Source organism: Limanda limanda, chromosome 8 (assembly GCF_963576545.1).
Source record: "Limanda limanda chromosome 8, fLimLim1.1, whole genome shotgun sequence".
NCBI classification, from domain to species: domain Eukaryota; kingdom Metazoa; phylum Chordata; class Actinopteri; order Pleuronectiformes; family Pleuronectidae; genus Limanda; species Limanda limanda.
The window spans coordinates 15,843,174-15,862,342 of record NC_083643.1 but is presented as its reverse complement, the minus strand read 5'-3'; the positions used below and the strand labels follow the sequence as shown (position 1 = coordinate 15,862,342).

General features: G+C 44.4%; 1 protein-coding gene across 2 annotated transcripts; it reads left to right on the top strand.

Moving 5' to 3' along the window:
- Positions 1–3,381: 3,381 nt before the first annotated feature.
- Positions 3,382–13,186, top strand: LOC133009377 (circadian-associated transcriptional repressor). Of its 2 annotated transcripts, none has more exons than XM_061076867.1 (6): positions 3,382–3,597; positions 6,194–6,657; positions 6,994–7,069; positions 7,680–7,758; positions 10,221–10,347; positions 11,569–13,186. In XM_061076867.1, exons 2-6 carry the CDS (start codon positions 6,235–6,237, stop codon positions 11,959–11,961), a joined length of 1,098 nt encoding a protein of 365 aa, XP_060932850.1. In that variant the 5' UTR covers positions 3,382–3,597; positions 6,194–6,234; the 3' UTR covers positions 11,962–13,186. The 2 variants fall into 2 exon arrangements, with proteins under 2 accessions (XP_060932850.1, XP_060932851.1); XM_061076868.1 differs by lacking the exon at positions 3,382–3,597 and adding an exon at positions 3,604–3,671.
- The last annotated feature ends 5,983 nt before the right edge of the window (positions 13,187–19,169 follow it).

Here is a 19,169-nt window from a genome sequence, read left to right as displayed (position 1 = left end):
TACAGAGCTGAGTCATATGCACAGCTCATACATACTCTGGGACAGCTGCTCGTAAGACAAGACACACACAAACATGTTCCCCTGCCAACAGCATCCAAACACTCTCACATATCTGCTTGCAGCGTACATGCAGGTAAGGACAAGTTCTGTTGTTATACAGCCTGCAAGTAGGATGAGGGTCAACTAAGGCTATCAGCAAGCGCTTCCAGAGAATGTTTTTTGCGGTTAGACTCTGAAAGTTTCTGTGAATCGGGAAATGAGCAACACATTTTGCAATGCCTCACATAAATCATACACACATGCATGAAACCCCCACAGGGGACGCATGGTTTCCAGAGTTCCTGTAGGTTGAGGTGTGGCGTTGAAGTGCACCCACGCACACGTGTTGTACTTCTCTGCTCGGCAGAGCTGGGACAGATGTTTGGTGCAAGCCCTGTAATAAAGTGGGTGTGAGTCTCTGATTGGGATTTTTTTTTTTTTTTTTTTATGAATGAGAACGGGAGACATGCAGTCTCCGTGGGATACAGAATCAGCCAAGCCTCTCTGACAAATTGAAAATCACAGCGCCTGTTTGTGCTGTGTGACTCATCTGGGATCCTGACCGGCGAATGCACACGCACAACCTAAATCCTCCGTGAGAAGATCGCAAATTGCTGCCGTTGTTCCCGACAAATTACAGTGCAACTGAATGCAGCCGGATTAATGTTAATACGTAAACGTTCCTCGAGATCATATCTTGGATTTGCGGGAACATCTAGAACAATCTGCGGTTCAGCTCTGGAAAACACTTTCAACACTGCACAGTAGCTGTGGAAATCTCTTACTTATATAAACACACTCACTGTTTTCTCTACATTTCATACAGTGCCTGTGTCGCTGCAGTTTAAAAATGCTGCATGCGTGTGCTCGAAATATCTCTTTGATCCAAAACCCAATAGATGCCTGTTTCCTGTGCTTTGAAGTAGATGTGATGTATTCCACTGTGACGTGGAAGCCTTGAAGACAAAAAAAAGGGAAATGAGCATTTGCTGGGAAGCTGTAGGAAGCTCTCGGTCGTCACCACGTCTGGGGTCAGCGGAGGACCTGGTCCCGGGGAGCAGAACAACAGGAGACAGGGGTTTATTGGATGTTTAAATGAGTGGAGCGGCCACAAAGAACCATTACAGTTCAACATTAGTGCCAGGCGTGCCACCTCCACCGGCTTCATGGGTGCTCTGGTGTCTGAGGTGCAGGATGTGAATAAAAGCGAGACACCGCAGTCAGGACACCGGGCTGTGGGTGCCCTTGTCCTGCTGCTCCTCATTTTGACAGCTGTACATAAAACAAAAGGAGCCACATACGCTCCCCCTATGATCACTTCACCATAAAATGCTCTTAGAATCTAATTACCATGGCACAGGCTCTGTACAGAAAGCTCAGAAGACGCTCCAAGACGTCCTCATGCATTTTATGTCTGACAGATTTGCACCCAGTTGTTAAAACAGTCTGGGCAGCGTCTCTGCCTCTGTCAACGACACACACACACACACACACACACGCGTCTCTGGATTTGCCCATGTGACCGGCTGCCTCTGCAAAATGCATTGTCTCAAATTCGGTTTTGACCCCATCCTGGCTCGTGGGGGGGGAGCCGAGGTGAGGAGTCTGGTGGGTGTCTCTCCCGAGCACACGTGACCTTGTTTGCTGCGAGAGGGTTCGTGACTCACCGGCTCCAGGCTCAGGATCCTCGTCTGACTGAGTGCTCCTAATCCCTCCCTCTCTCAGGCAGTCACACAGAGGTCCTGTGAGTCACGCCTTTACCGCCACTGTGCCCCCCCCCCCCAAAATGCAGCCCAAACACACAAACTTGCATGTCGACTGCAGCAGCGGTTACAGGAGGTAAAGCTTGTAAAAGGATTGATTGGCTGCAGCTTTCAAAGAACAACAACATGATGCAATACGTCCTCATTCCTCACCAGTCAGAGACCTCGCATGACTCATACGTGTGAATTTCCTCTGTACATTTATACAGGAGGTTGAAGTAGTTGAGTTACATTTTGTGGTAGGTGTACATTACCTAAATATTTCCATTATATGCTTCCTCATATTTCGGCTCTTATACATTTCACAGGAAAGATTGTAGCCCACTTTTTATTTGTCATGTATAGGCAATGAAGAATAATTACTAAGTAGTATAGTATAAGTATACTTCATCTACTGTGTAATTATATTTTAGTATAATTTTGAGGTACCTCAATCTGATATTTACAATTCTCCTATAGATTTAAGAGGAAAACATTGTAACTTACTTTTCATTTGAAATGTATAGGCACTGAAGAATAGTTACTAAGTAGTATAGTATAAGTAATATACTTCATCCACTGTGTAATTATATACTATAGTATAATTTTGAGGTACTTCATTCTGATATTTACAATTTATGCCTTTTCACACTCCAGCTCCTATAGATTTCAGAGGAAAACATTGTAATTTACTTTTCATTTGAAATGTACAGAAGCTGAAGGATGAAGGAAATCTACAAATTAGTGTAGTTAAGTATAATCTTGAGATACTTTGCTCCTCCTGTACATGTCAGAGGGAAACATTGTACTTTGCATTTCATCTGTAGTTACTACAATTAAAACACAAAATGTTTGATCGGTTGATATAAATTCATTGGTTTATATGGATTAATAACTTTTGCGTCACATTTACCGGTCGTATTGAAGAGTCAAAATTAGGATCCAGTAATAACACTCACAGGGGTCTGTCTATATATAATGCATACTTTTACTGTTGACATTAAAGTACATTTTCTTGTCTGATGTTTGTTTCTTTAGTGTAGTATTGCTATTTTTATTTGAGTGAGATCTAATCTGGATTATAACCGTAATGCAATGATTGTCCAACAGATGAGCAGAGATTATTTATTTAAATATAGTCCGAGTGTCCTGGAACAAACTCGTGCCCGGGCCGTCTCAGTGGTTCCTGGATGTGCTGACTGTGCGAGGAGCTCAGATTACTGACGAGCCACCAGTCAGCCATCATCTTCCTCTTCATCCTCCTCACGGTGCGGATGATCTCATGAAGAAGAAGAGAGGATGAAGAGGATGAAGAAGAGGAGCACCTGCACAGCGGCCGACCCCAGCCCCCCCAACCCCGGGTCGACGCTCCGCCCGTGGCTCGCTGACATGAAACCGATCCGCGGGTCCACGTGTTTGTGTCATTTCCATGAACATTTGCATATGTAAACGTGTCCTAGCCAATCACCGCGCGGCTGTGCTCGGCGGGGACGCGGATTGGTCGGCGGGGGTCGACCGCGCAGCCAATGGGGGAGGCGCATCGCCGCGGTCCCGCCCCCGCAGACACGTGGCTCTGGGAGAAGCAACACGGGCTCGCTCCGCTGGCTGTGTGTGTGTGTCTGTGTGTGTCTGTGTGTGTCCGCCCGGCCGCTGCTCACTCACACATCAGCTGCTCCGAGAGGCCGCACGTCCCGCACAGCAGCTGCACCCAGAGGCCGCCTCGCGTCCCGCACGTCAGCTGCTCACGGAGGCCGCCTCGTCCTGCAGGACTTACCGCTGGAACAAAAGGTCCGGCCGCTCCATCCTGAGGGGACAGGTGAGGCTGCTGCACCGCCTCGCGACCGCCCGGGCATCCGGATCAACCGCAGCGATTTACGCGCGCCTGCGGAGGTGAAATCACGTTTTGTTTATTTATTTATTTTTTTCAAAAATCATCCGGAGGAATTTGACTCGCGGTTAATTCGTTGGCGGCGGAATGAGGATATTAATAATGATGCGATATTTCAGGTCTGTCGGGATGGAGATAATGACGTGTGTGTGTGTGTGTGTATGTGTGTGTGTAGTTTTATGTAACCTTCACTGAGTGCGCTGCCAAATTTACTATGACTGATGAGGAAGTCTTTTGTGTCTGTTGCTGATGTGAGAGCTGCGGTCAGGCGGACTGATCCGAACATTGTACTACAGTTCGGTGAGGACACGATGCTGAACCTCTGGATGCTGCATTTCTATTTCATATAATTCCAGTTTGTGTCCATTTTTTATTTAATAATCAGTGGACATCTCTATCCAGCTGCCCCACCTACACAGGTAGAGGGACACAGAGATAATACGGATAGGGTTTTTCTAATTAATTTTGTCTTGATAATATGTGAATTTGAATGTATATCAGGGGATATTGTAAGTTGTTGAGGCCTGTGTGGTGTATGAAGTGTATGATGTGTATTAGAGTCAAATCAGTGATAAAACGAGTTATAACAGAATATATTTTAGGATGTATTGAATATCCTGAATAGATTTCAGTCTAGGAAGAGAATGTTGGGTTCTCACTGATATTTCATTGATTTCTCTTCTTGTAGAGAAGCATCACTATTGACTGAGATCAAGTTCTTTTTATAGATCGGATTAGTGTGTCGTAGATCCATGTTCCACAAAAGTTTGACCATAAATACTTTGCTCATCCCTTGCTTTCAATGAGATTAAACTCATTCTTCTGATTAACCTGAATGTGAGTTACTTGCTGCTTATTTTAATCTTTACACGTGTATATTCCTTGAAGTACATATTAGTGTCTAGAAGCTTTGCCTCTGTACGTTTTGAAATCTTCATATTCAGATTGTCTTTTTTATATTGATCGGCCTATCTGTTCCCTTGGCCTCGTCTTTTGTTTTCAGTAGAACTGCTGAACCGTGCGTGGTCACAGTTCCCCAGAGACCGTATTACAACCAGCAATCGGACGCATCTAAATTGTTCTCCCTTTGTGTCTTCTGTGTTTGTGTGTAACGTGAGAACTTGTAAAATCAGTAAACCTCCGCTGCACCCTCCTCAGCAACAGTGAGATCAGAAGGTGGCCGTCGTCTTGAGACAAAGAGCCAGGGAGCAATTAAAGTCTCCTGCCCTCAAATTTCACAGCAGACAAAATGACATAGCAGGCGTTCACCATCCAGCCACCAGAGGTAATGTGTGTGTGCTGACAACGCTGATCTCCCTTCCATTATCTAGCAGTCAGCGGTGGAGAGATGCACAGATCCCCATTGAGCCTCTGTGAAGAAGAGCCTTTAGTCTGAAGAGTTTTTACTCCACCAGGCACCAGCTTCATGTTGGGAACACACAGTGCCACTTTCTCTTTTTCTAAAACCCGTCTCCCCCCCCCACAAGTGTCACTTGTGTTGATGGGAGGTCTGCAGTCTGAATTGTGGTCGTCATGGTATCAGACCCCTGCCCCCCTCTTTCTGAATAAACAACCTTACAGTGTTTATGAATGAGTGCGATGGGAACAGCTGGCCGCCGATATATAAAATCTTGAAATCCTCCTGTGAGTGGCGTCGCGGCGTGGAGATTTACAGCGACAATAAAGACGCCGGAGGCCTTGGGTTGTTGTGGACACTCGGGTGTTTGGCGTTTTGCCTTTGATTGCAGCCCGTGTGTGTTTACTAGCTCAGGTGTTGCTTCTGCAAAAACAGACAGATCATTGTGGTCTCAACAACTTTGCTCTCACAGCCACCAGCTGCTGCGACCGCCCGGCTGCGTCTCTTCCTCTGGTCGTGTCTGCTGGGCTGGACGTGCAGGAGGATTCTGTTTATCCACACGAACCTGCACAGTTCAATATTTCATATACATTTCCTGATGGCTGCTGATTAGGGCTGCTCAATTAATCGAAATATAATCGTGATTAAGATTATTGGGTCAAACGATCTCCAAACTACTATAATCGAGTTGAAACGATTATTTGGCATTTTTTTCTAAAGAGACGCGCATTCGCAATTCAGTCCCTCCCCTAAAGAATTCTCATTCATTATGAGAGGAAATTTCAAAGTTCTCAGTTACAAAGTGTTTTTATGGAGAGTGTTAATGTTGCCATCATTAAGGGTTTGAATAACTGGGCACCGATATCCTGCATGGTTTCACGGAGGAATAAGACACGCAGCCGTAATCGGTGTTTACCGGAACCGGAAGTGACTGGTACTTCTGGTTAGTCATTAAAAAAAAAAAAATAAGGGCACATATTAATAATCGTTTGAATAATCGTGATTTCTTTTTTGTCCAAAATAATCGTGATTATGATTTTTTCCATAATCGAGCAGCCCTACTGCTGATTATAGTTAAGCTACCTCACCTCTGTGCTGCCTGCTGCTTTTCACTATACTTTCTGTTGTTGCCTCAGAGTAACGCTGGGTTTCCTCTCTCTCTGTCAGGTCAGTGATGGTCAGTGCTTGTTAGAGCCTGCAGCTCAAGGATGTCTGCTACAGATTCGGACACCTCCATTGACTGGCTGGCTAGCGACACCGAGGACAATGAGAGCGAACGAGAGTTTGACGGTTCCACAGAGCTCAGCCAGACAGAGGCTCCTCCGTCCCCAAGCAGCCCGACACACCTGGGTCCGTCTGACGCCAGCCGCCGCCAAAGCAGTGAGATGAAGGGAGAAGAGGGGGACTGGAGCGAGGTCAGGGAGGCCTCCAGCCGGGGATCTTCTTCCCCCGGCCGCACAGAGACATACGACGTCGCCATTGGCCTGTGTAAGACACACCAAGGTGAAAAGGCGAACGGCAGAAATGCCCAACAAGCACTGAAGAGACCTCGCAGCTCCGCGGAAGAGGAGTGCGAGGAACGGCAGCTCAATTCCAACATGTCGGAGAGAGACCGAGTTTTCAGCAGTAAGGTGAGCCCCCCCCCATGATGAGTGTCCTCTTCCCACTAAAGGTGGTTGACGGTGTCGACAAAACTAGAGCGTGCACTGTCACCTAGATTGACTCCCCTGCTGGTTTCACTGAACATTTCATGCATGTCATTTCCAGTCTTTAGGCATAATTAGACATGCAGTTATTCTTCTGAAGAGCTCAAGTCCCTGAGTCATGAATCAAACATTCAATAAGCTGAATAGTAGTTACTTAGGTCATGTTGAGCACTTTGAATCAATGATATCAGAAATTTTAAATGTTTGTTCATCACATTTTGGCAGAGATATCACTTACAAATGATCCGTTTTCCTTTTCAGTGCATGGAGCTACAATGCTACATTCACCCACTGTCATTAATCCTGAACGGCCTTCGTTCAGGGAGATACAGAGAACGTAAGTCTGTCATTTCCTATCTTTTCTTCTGTGTTCTCAGTAGATTCACAATGTTTAACAATGACCTCTGTTCCTCAGCCTGTCTCTCTTGGTTCACTGTCCTTCTTGTGACTGGGAGAAAAACAATAGACCTGATAGACAGTGTGCCCGTACTGGGTCCCTGAGATGTCCCACATGTATTTGCTTACTTTTACGTCCGTCCAGCTTTTATAATGGAGCTTGTTCTCTATAAAGAACTCCACCGCATTACATTTTTTTTTTCAGCAGTTGGAAATGAGAAATCTCTCATTTCAGAGTTTCTTGTAAATTGGCAGTGAGAGGGAGAACACTCTGTACAACCGTCTCCAGAAAAACAGCTGCTATTTATGAGTCGTCCGATAGGTGCAGCGCAGTCCTCTGGAAGGCGGCTCCATGTTCAGACAGGCTGTGAAACTGCTTAGTTTGGGATCTCTGTCAAACCAAAACCTTGTGTGACCCGACACTTCCTGGCCACAGAGGCAGGGAGTCTGTTCCCTTTACACACAGTTCACACAACCCATCTGCTCCACAGAGTCGGCCCTGCTGTCAGCACGTTTCATGCGGCTCATGGTACAACTTTCTTCTTTTCCAGGACTCAGCAGTTTCCAGGAGAGTGTGGCGATGGACAGGATTCAGAGGATCATGGGTGTTCTGCAGAACCCCTGCATGGGGTAAGCGTCCTCAGCACGACCCGCATACTTGTCCGCATGCAACAATGGGCTCTGTCATGTTATTGTTCGGTATATTTCCTACATATATAAACAGTATAAAATAGAATAGCTCTCAGTAGAGCACATACCTCCACCAAGGCCTAACAGTCGCTTTTAATAATAGACCAAAGACCAAATTGCATAAATATCCGTCCCCTAAACATGCCTGATTCTTTTTTCAACATCCATGAAGTATTATTGGAGAAACAAATGAAAAAAACAGTTAATGTTAAATGAGTAGTAAAAAAGTGGATCCGCTGACACATCCTGCATCCTTTCACTAAGTTTTGAGGTGATCCCTCCAGTAGTTTCTGTCTGATCCTGCTAACAATCAAACAGACAAACGCAGATAACAAACAAACATAAACGGGTAATAATTATCGAAACATTTTTTTTATCATTGATGTCAGGTATGTAAAAAGTTGCAAAGTGTTTATCTCATTTACTAATGAAGAGTATAAAACAATAAACTTCACTCAGGAGCAAAAATGAGTCTTTAAACTTAAAAGAAATAATAAGGTGACATAAATCCTGTCCTTTATTTGCATATATATATAAGCAGTTGCATTTTGAGATGTATCAGTGCTTTGTTTTTACACATTTTATGTTCAGAATTAAAAAGCGTATATTTTTGCTTCTGAGCTGCTCTAAAGCAACAACTACATTCAACCACCATATTGCACATAATTATAACAGCTAGAAACGGCCCTTGCTATCCGTAGGTCAGATTGGTTTCCAGTATGTCTGTGACTCGTGGTTCACAGCAGGTTGTCCTACGAGGAGTCGCTACCCCCCAACACATTCAGGATGAATTTACTGCTGGGATGGCTGGGTTTCACTATAGCTGGCCATCTTGTTAAAAATGTAACAGGCCCCACTGTGGGGGCAGCACACTTGTGTCTGCTTGATTAGCTCTCCACTGGCCAGACGGCATAATGGAGCACATCCCCCCTGTGAAGGAGAAAGTCTTTTAGTCTCTGTAACGTGATCATTTTTCAAAGGGTCTGATATTGTAAATCTGTTTTTACATGATACAATAGTAAATGGCAACCTTTTATAGCTGCTTTACCATCAGCAATTGTGTAATTAAACCCAAGATAATTAAATTAAATCAATATCATATTATCATTAAGAATCTTTTCTGATAAACAGTTTTCATGACAATATGTGAAAATCCATACTAAGATACATATAAAAGAAAGAATACAATGAATGTTGAGTCCTTTATATTGCAATTGGGAAAAACTCTTCACAAAAGCAAAAAACCATCAAAACAATCTCAACAAAATACGCATCAACATTTCTCAGAGCTCACTGTGACACGTTCAAAATGTTTTGACTAATTTATAACCACATAAAAGCAGGAATCCTTGGCATTCTTAAAGCTGGAACGAGATATAGTGAAAAAACACGTCTGGCAAGATTTTTGATCGACAGAGTAACCAAATTATATAAAATAGAACAAGGGCATAAGACAATAATGTCCGTACAATATAAAGCTGACAGTCTAAAAAATGAAATAACAGCGTCTCGGAGCATTGAGCCCTCGATGTAAAGCCCCCTGGGTGATTTCTGTAGTGGAAGCCGAGTGAAGGGAGAGCACAGCGTGTCCTGCAGGGCAGAACCCGGCCGGGAGCGTCTGCATCGAGGTGCACGGACGTATAATGAAGTGCTGCTGAGTGTGGCACAAACTAATTGGAGCCCTCACCCACCAGCTGCTGTCCTCATATGGGAGACAAAGAGTGGGTGTGGCCGACAGCAGGGGCAGAGGCTGGAAGGTGGACTGCACCTCCCTCCCTCCCTCCCTCCCTCCCTACCCGTGCCTGCTCTGTGTTGCCAGCTGGCACCCCCCCCCCCGCCGCAACACAATGGCAGATCGGATCAAAGTGACTTTTTTAGCAGTCGCCGTGGCGGATAATCTTTCACATGAATATAACATGCCCTGAATGGAGTGTAGCATGAAGGTCCTGATCAGATGACACAGGCTAATCCCTGCCCACCATCTGGTTCCAGCGGGTGGACGGGACGCGGCCCGGTGCCCACCTCCGACGAGACCTGCATCAGCGCCGGGACTTTGTTTCCTCAGTGACGCTGCTGGAGACCGGTGTGGCTTTAGTGTTTATATTTAGAAGCGAGCAGAACTATTATGCATCATGCCACGTGTGAGCTCAAAACATGTGAGAAATGTACTTAAGACAATCACTCCTCCCCTCCTCCCCTCCCCTCCCGGAACACACACACGCTCATGCGGCGCAGCCTTTGTGAAATGAGTGCAAGTGTTCATGTTTTCAGGATTGCATATTTTTCCTGTGTTGGAGAAATGAGATTTCATGGAAGAGAATTGTTTTTGGTTGATTACTCGGATTCACTGGCTGACCAAATGTTTCTTTCTCTCTTCCTCTCTTTTCCGTTTCCTTTTCCAGAGAGAAATACATTAATATCATTCTTAAAATGGAGGAAATGCTGAAGAGCTGGTTCCCTAACGTAAAACTCCAAGACCAACTCGCTGTCACGCAGACGGAGAAAGCAGCTCCTACCAAGAAACTGAAGGTGAAGTTGTGTGTGTGTGATGGGGGGGGGGCAAGCAGTACTGTTGTGTAACAGTTCTTTGCTGTGACATGGTCTGCTGCCAAGAGCACATGCTGACAGTGCAGTGGAGGAGGGACTAAATTATCAATTGTTATTTAATCACAGGTCTGGGACAGGGAGGATTAAAGGCTATTTTTACTGAGGTATTACTGCAGTCTCAGGTTCGCTAAGAACAATGGTGGAGGAGAACAGGTAGTTTTGGAAGGAGTGTTCCTATGGGAATAAGAAAGGTCAGAATGCTCTGGAACATTCCTCCGCATTTTTTAGCGGTGAGGATTTATATAGCTAATCCTGACACGCCCTTCATTAAACGGATACTGATTTAGTTCCAGTCTTCACAGAGACGATTTTTGTAGTAGATGCATTATACAAAAGCTGTAATTTCAAGTTTGATATAATTAATATTTTATATAAACATAGGAGGAAATTTCTATTTATAATGTGAAAATGATCTCTTATAATGACCAATTCCCAGGGAGTTATCATCCAAATCTCCAGTTCTTTGCTCGACACGGCATTTTTAGTTTCTTTTGGCTCATTGTTTTAAGTTTTACAGCCGAAATTTTTACGATTTTATCAAGTTGAGGGTTTCAGCCACAATACATATTTGATTAATCCACTGTATGCTCCCTGTCCCGGCTCCAAACACCAGACAAGAGTTAACAGATTGTAATATGTAGCCAGAGCCAGAGATTTTTGGTGATTTTTGTTAGCCCCAAAAAGTAGCTAAAAGAATCGTGTCGGATCAGAATCAGACGAATGCCAATGTCGCTTTGTGTTTACTTCATTTGTAAATCGGCAAGTGTTTGCCAACAAGTGTTTCCGAACAAACTGAAGAGATGATGATCTATCAGTGTTGTATTTGCAGCTTGTCACACTGCCCCCAAGTGGCCAATCAATCAATTATTCCATGACAGTCCCTATGAGGAGTGGTGCTGTCAGCCTGTTCATCAAATCCTTTCTGGGGCAGACTTGGGCACTGGGGGAAACACTGCTGGAACATTTTAAATTCCAGAGGCTTAAATACTTTTTTTGGGCTTGCCTTAAATATCAGATGGGAACATCAGATTGTTGTATTGCTCTGACACATGTAGAGTTGTGTTGTTAATCAGTGGTTATTGATCCTGGCTTATAAACTAGTAAATGAATTAAACCAAACCGTGTTTCCTTCTTTCCCCACAGCTGTCGCCAGTGAACGCCACTGCAGCCGAGAGCCCAGTCACCGTGAGCGATCCTCCAGTCGGTGCCAAAGCCCTGAGAGTCACCGAGCTCACTCCTGGTGGAGCCCACTCCGCCAGTAACCTGAAGTGGCTCCACACGTCACCCATCTGCTCCCCCCCAGCAGAGCAGGCCCAGGCTGGCCCCAGGCACCTGCTGCCCCCCAGAGACAGAGACCTGACCCAGGTTAACGCTGTGTCCTCCAGCACCGACGCCCACACTAAGACAGACTCTGGGCCGCGGGGCCGTCCGCCTGGCAAAATCAACGCGCCCTGCCTAGAGAGGCTCCTTAAATCGACAGAAAGCATCATCACCCGCAGGGAGAGCCGGGGTTTGATGGACAGCAGCTGGTCCTAGTCCACACAGAAGGCTGGGTGTCCAGCTGTTAGCACTGCACAGCCCGGCCTTGCCTTGCCCACCTTGCCTGGAGCCAGTCAGCTTGCTTAGCCCATTCCAGCCTTCAGGGGGAAAAAACGGTAGCCTTCAAAAAGGGACATCACATTTTCCTCTTTAATGTGGAAGGAGTGTCGACAAACACGTTGTGCTCTCTGTATGGGAATGTGCCCACTGTGACATGACAAGTGTCTGCTTTAGTTCCCCTTTGTTGACTTCTCTTTGTTTTTTTTGTTTTTCCCGTTTGCACTCTTGAATAGCGCGTGTTAGAGTGGGAAGGATAGATTTCACAATGGCGGGATCACCGAAGCTTGTGATTTCATGAGCGGACTGTTCCCACTGGCTTGTAGATGCAATAATACGGCTTGACTATCTGTGAAAACGCCATTATGCCAGAAAGGGAAAGAGCTGCAGGAGTAGATGGTGCTTGAAGGGAGTATTTCAGATATCCAGACATGTCAGTGGTCTACATATTGTTGTGCTGAAAACAGGGGGGAAACGTGATGTAATCCCACCCACCCACCACCCACTCCACTTTTTAAGTTTATTGATGTGACTGTTACTCATTTGTATACTTTATAAATAAGTCCTTTGGTACAACTGTTCTACCTCAGTGGGCACCACGTCATGGTTATTGAGTAGGAATGTGAACGCTAGTTATCCGCAGCAGTGCGCCCGTCAGCCCCGGACAGCGAGGGTTTGCCGTACGAGCCGTCCCGCTTGTACAAACAGAGGATGCTCTCTCCATGGGGACGCTATTGTGGCCTGACTGGTGCCATTGTAAAGAATGTCAACTGCAGATTTCGTTTTTTGAGTTTCCCAGTCGTAGGCAAACAGTGCCTGTAATGTCAAGCTGTGCCTGTAAGGTGGTTTGATAAAGAGAGAGAGAGAGCCATTCAGAATACCTGCTCCTCTGTGGGATGTACAAATCAGGAATTCTCACGCTCCTGCCATTTTCCTGTATCGATTAAGTTATTCAGATCTTGCCAACTACTTTCTGTGGTGGAGTAGAGCGATTTATAATTATTTTGCCACAGAACTGGGCAGTACGCTAGACCAGCAGAGAGCAACAAGGTGTTTCTCTGTGTAAATCTTACAGAAAGGTTGTCGATTTACCCTGAAAAGTGGCCTTTATAGTGTGAAATTTTATACTTTCAAAATAAATGTGGTTATATTTGTTTGATGCAAATTGCCTTTTTTTGTGTGTTTTTACGTGCGCAGCCTGGTTGCAGTCACCGTCAATGTAGAGAACCTGCAATCGTGTTGCACTCAAGCTCTTTCACCTTTACATTAAGCAACATATTCAATACCTCTTTGTTACAGCATAACATGCACAATTCAAAGGGTAAGACACAGGGAAAGACCCGACTGTGTCAGCAAAGGACATGAAAAAACCCATTGTTAAGTCTCAACTACAAGATCTAAAGCCAGTCAAACCACCATCAAAGAACCCCTACCTGGTTTATATTACAGGTAGAGCAATTATAGCGTGGGCTGACATGGAACACTTGAATTCGTGCTTACTTCACGAATGAATAATACGATTTATTGTGTGCGAGGAGGATGTAATTTTCAGCACAGTTCTGCTGTAAGTGAAATGGTTTTACAGAAGTGCAGTGAAATATGCCAACGTGGTATCACTTCATGTTTCTAAGAAAGTGTTGCCACTCAGGGGAGGTTGGCTTCGGTTATTTCCATGCTCACACAGGAAAGTACTTTCGTAAGCCTGCAGACAAACCAGACTGCAGAGCTACGACTATATTTCTTCTTATTTTATTGATATTTCCTAATTAGATTTTTGGTAAATCGTGAGTCATTGAGATTTTTACTCTCTTTTTCAAGAGAAACATGAGAACAGGAAAGATTGACAATCAGAAAATAAAAGCAACACAACAAGGACTTAATTAAAACACCAGATAACGAAGACTTAAAATCCACCGAGGGGAATGTTAGACTGTCTCCAGGCTCCGCTTTATTTAAACGGTGAATAACAGCTGAACACAGCTCTGCAGAGTGAGCGGGGGGGATATCTAAGGTGCTGTAGTTATTGGATCATGTGCTGTAGTGACCAGATTTAAATTAGAGAATGTGAGGTAGTTTAGAAGTTTCATCACTATACCTTTATAAAGGAATAACATGAGATGACTGTGAAGATGTGCAATCAGCCGAGTGACGCAGAGAACAATGAGTATGAAATTTGTGATAAAACGTAATGCACTATAACTTGAGTATCTCCCTATTGAGATACAACATATTCATCTCTCTCATGGATAATAATAATGAAAATAATAGAGGTAATGACAGATAGACAAGCATCATTTTCAGAGAAAGGAAACATTGGAAAACCTCTGCATCTAATAAACATTTGGTAGATTTAAAAATGTCTGCAGGTTTTCTGTTGGAATGAAGTGTTGGACTGTGACCTACATTCGTTACAGCAGCAGCTAACTCTCCAAAGTTCTGTGTGATGAAAGAGACGACTCCCGCTGCCTGGAGCTGCACGATAAACTGTGCCTCAAAGAAGGTACACCTTCACTGCCAGAAGAAAAAAAAAGTATTTCTGCAAAGAAGACTTGAAATGACTGGTGTCCCCAAATCTAAAACCGAACACTGCCACCTATAGGTGGAAACCTCACAAACACAGAGTCCATCCTGTGTTTGTGAGGTTTCTTCTTTTCCCAAATGAAGCTGCTTTGGAGTTTTAATCTGTCAGAGGGAATTAGAAACAAAAATTCAGAACCATCTATCAATGTCAGACCTTTTTTATTTTCTTCGGTCATCTCAAGAGCTATGACTGAAGTTTCCTGTGGTCTGGGAAACAATTTGCGATGTCATTATGGAGATAGTTCAGGTCTTCCACTTTTTTCTTGTTTGATTCGTCGTTCTCTTAACTGCAGTGTATAGTCACGTGTCTCATTTCCCAGATTAAAAGGTTTGGCTGACTGGAGGTCCATTACCGAGACAGCATTGTTTCCCTGCATTTCTGCCCCAGATTCCATCTCCCAGGGGCAAGGCTAATGGCACTGGACTCACGTGTGCAGTCGACCTGACAGCATCTGTACCAGAAGCCGGCTGGCACAGAGCTGCATCGCTCTAGCCCTGCAAAGGGAAATTGTAATGAATGATAGAAAGAGCTGCAGCTACAAAAAAAAGACACCTCTCTCCTACGGCTCTGTGAAGGAGGTTGTTGTAAAATGGCTTCCAATGGTTAAAATGTGATTGGAAATTGCACAGAACACAAAGGGCAAGGGATCTTCAGATATGCAAATATGGGTGCACTTAAAAACACTCTAATTGTGAAAGATATCCAGAGTAAATGCATTACCATAAACATGTACGCCAAAATAGGCAAGTCGGGCACAGAAAAAGGGCTACAAGGCCAAGCTCTTTAAAATTGCTCTCCAGAGGATAGTTATCATATTTTAGGAATATAAAAATACTTTAATTGCGAAACAAATCCACAATAATGGTTGGTCTGCATTACTAGAAGCATGCAAACCCCCAAAAATGGCAGGTCACGTGCACATAAAAGCCAGCAAGGGCCAGAAAATCCCATAAGTGAATGTTTTTAATTTGCGAGTGGTAGCAGAATCCCGAATTATCTTCCAATGTTCCACCTGATGACACAATGGACCAGAAATCACATCTCCATTTTAAAGGTCCAGAGAGGTCACTGATTGATGTCAGCGTATTGTTACCTTGAGGCCCACATTCGGGAACAACTACAAAGCCTAATCACCACTGGAGGAGCAGAGATGGGAGTCTTTTGTTTGAAACATTGAAAGGCGAGTGGGAGAGAGAAAAGGGGAGAGGGGGGAGGAGGACAGGTCCGCTCTTCCAAATTGCGAAAAGCCGGAAGGAATAATAAATAGAGCTTAATTATCTCCAGCTACTCTTTCATTGTAAATCAGCCTTGATTGGAGCTCCAGCTGACTGTGAAATGACAAGGCAGCGCCACGCTGAATGGAACCCAAGGTGGCGGCGCTTCTCTCTGCTGCAGTTATTTATACGCACTGTATCTATGTAATTCAATTTCTTCAAGTCCTCGCAGACAGAAAGAAGCAGATGTGAAGTCACCTCCCAGCCGCCAAGGCAGAAGAACGTTAGGTGTCACTTCAGGATGTAACAGGGTCTAATTAACCCTCGGTTCAGGTAGTGAATTACAGAGAGATAATCCCAGCATCTCTCCTGCAGGCCCTTTAAAAATATTTCTCAAGCTGTAAGACCACAGTTAGAAAACAACATCCTCCTGTGATTCAACACTTAGACGCACATGATTGTAGTCTTTAAACCTGCACTATGAAACAAAACAAGAGGCCAGGACCACACAATCATCACAAGCATAATTAAATGCATGCGACCATAACTGAATTGCCATCAGCAGATTGAGGTTTAAAGCTTAATAACCACTTGAGTCGTTGGATGTAAAATCAAGGAACATCTACTTATTTCATAATGTTTCCATCAGAACAACAAATACTCGGCCTCCTCAAGGATTAACCGGTTGTCAGAGCAGTAGGAGTTACAGGGGAGACTTCGCTTGAGAATGTCACACATTTCCATCTGATATCAAAAGTATAGAGGGAACTCATTATGTCGTTAGGAAGCGTGAGGCCGATTCCTTCGCACCCTACAGAGATAATGGTCTCATCTGTCAGAGGACTGAACACCTTTAATTACGAGAGAGCCGTGAACCCAAAATATCCCCGGCTCAATTATAAGAAGAGCAGGTTACACAAATGATGACACTACCTCTGCAATCTGCTTCCCACTGAGGGGGGGGGGGGCGGCTGGTCGCGTCTCCCATAAAACCTCTGAGCAGTTTGCATGAGCACTGGTGTGGTCTGGTCTTGCTTACTTTTATGGCTTATTAGCTAAATTGTACAATATATTAATGAGGATAAATCAATGCTACTTAAAGGAGGCTGGTTGCTGCTTCATCCTTATATTGCAGGAGGAATATCCTGGTCTCTGGAGCCAAGTGAACCCCCCCCCCCCCCCCCCACTGATCCCTGGTACAGACAGCAGTGGGCCTCCTCAGCTCAGAACCGGGCCATTGATTTCTCTGTCTCCAATAGGTTGTCCTCAGCCCTTTTAGCAGCAGAGATGTTCAAAGAGCACTGTTAGTGTTCTGTGTGGCTCTTCCCAGCAACATTAACATTTGTTTGAAATATGAAAAACCTTAGATTTGAAGATATATCCAAATTCAATGCATTGCACGTGCACAGAAAACTGACACGAATGAGAAAAAAAGCTCGATCACATGTGAGTGGACGGCCAGGAGGCTATTTAAAGGCTTGTTGAATGTTTCACATGTTCGCAGCAGAGATGATGATGATCACATTGGAAATGATTCTCTTTCTCAGTGTGCTCTCATTGTGTGGTCAGCTGTCCCTGATTCAACATCGTCTACAAGCTTCATCTTCATCATGGGGTTTAATTTGTGTGCAGTGTCTCAAGCTGTGCACCGCCGGGGCCTCGGAGACCAATTATGGGAGTGTGGCATCGTCCAGCCCCCCCCCGCACCACAACCTGACACATACTGCTGGCTAATTACCTGCACTTACTCCTGTAGCACAGGAGCACGACCCGCTCTCCTGAGGCGTCTGATCTTCCTGGAATAAGCAAACTATCCTTTTAAAGAACCTGAAAGAGGCATTTTAGCTCGGTGCATCTGGCAGATCTCACATCCCGCTGGGTGAGACTGTACAGCAGGTACTCCGTCAGGACCTGGATGTACCGCATGTGCAAAACAACTATAGCATTAAAGCCAGTGGATGTATGGACGACAATTCCTTACAATCAGATAAAAAATCTGACAATATAAGAAATGTACTGTGATACTGTGATTAAGACATTTATATACGTCTTAATAACAGTAACGTCCTGTCCAGTTTTCACAGCATTTTCAGACGTCAACATAATCAGTTACTAACAGCTTGATGTCAGAATCAGACTCTGCTCTGTAGGATGTAAACAGGAATAGGAATGGAAGATTCATCATAAATATGATCATTGAAATAATAGGACTAACAGTAGTCAGATTATCAGTGTCCATATAAAGAGTCTGTGTTGCACTTTAAAGCCTTGTCAGATCTACAGATGTTTGTAAAGCTGCAAAACATAACTTTGATGTCATCTAAGTGAGTGAATTTAACTGAAGGGGCGTCCTACAGTCATCCTTAGTATCCTGAGGTGCACCACCTGCCACCTCCCTGGAGTCTAATCAGCAGGTCCAGGGGACGCACATCACTGAGGATGAAGCACCGAGGGGGGGGGATGAGACCCCAGATGCAGACACACCAGCCGGTGACATATCAAGAGCCCAGAGCCTAAATATGGCCCCCCCTTCATTAAATCTCATCTCCAAGAATAGGGAGCAGGCCGTGCTCTCGTAGGTATGAATAATGGAAGCAGCCTCCAGGAGCTAATTTCCAGAGTGATCATAGAGCTAAAGAATGGCCTGATGATCACACAGATAAAGTGAGAGGCTGACATACAAGATTAATGCCTCCAGGTCTGTTTCCAGAGATTCACGGCCTCCGCTGTCAGATCTTCTGACGCCCGTGTTCCCCGAGCGCCCAGGATCAGATGTTCATAGAAAACAAGATCCACTGTGAAACACTGGAGACGTATTGTTGACATTTGTCAGTGTGCACACAGCAGCTGTGATATCAGACGTACAATATAATTACACAAAACTAAAGGGACGTTCATGCAATAATAATATATGACATATGGTGGATTGTTGTACATAAATGAGAGCTTGATCTCATAGTTTTGTTGTTGTGCTGTTATAGTTGCAATATTTATGCAAGGCTTTTAATATTCATTCATACACAATTAATAATAATTAGTTTGTCCCATGTTCGAACAGGATTCATCTGGTTAGCTTGTGCTCAACTGTTTAATTCCTGCTACTCTGAACATAGTTTTGATGATCATTTAATGTAGTGGCTCATTGATGTAAATCCGAAGAAATGGATCATCAGCTCTTCGTATTGACCACTAGGTGGCACTGCTCTCAAAGGAAAACAAACTCACTGCTGTGCAACTTGCAAAAATAAGATTAGATAATCCTTTATTATATATTATATAAACACAAGGAAATATAAATATAGGAATACAGCAGAAATAATACGTGCAGTGTGAACAGTGTGAGCAGAATATAT

Coding starts and splice junctions, on each gene's coding strand:
- LOC133009377 (XM_061076867.1), top strand. CDS start 6,235: ATGTCTGCTACAGATTCGGACACCTCCATTGACTGGCTGGCTAGCGAC. Junction 7,759..10,220: donor CTGCAGAACCCCTGCATGGG/GTAAGCGTCCTC, acceptor TTCCTTTTCCAG/AGAGAAATACATTAATATCA. Junction 10,348..11,568: donor CTCCTACCAAGAAACTGAAG/GTGAAGTTGTGT, acceptor CTTTCCCCACAG/CTGTCGCCAGTGAACGCCAC.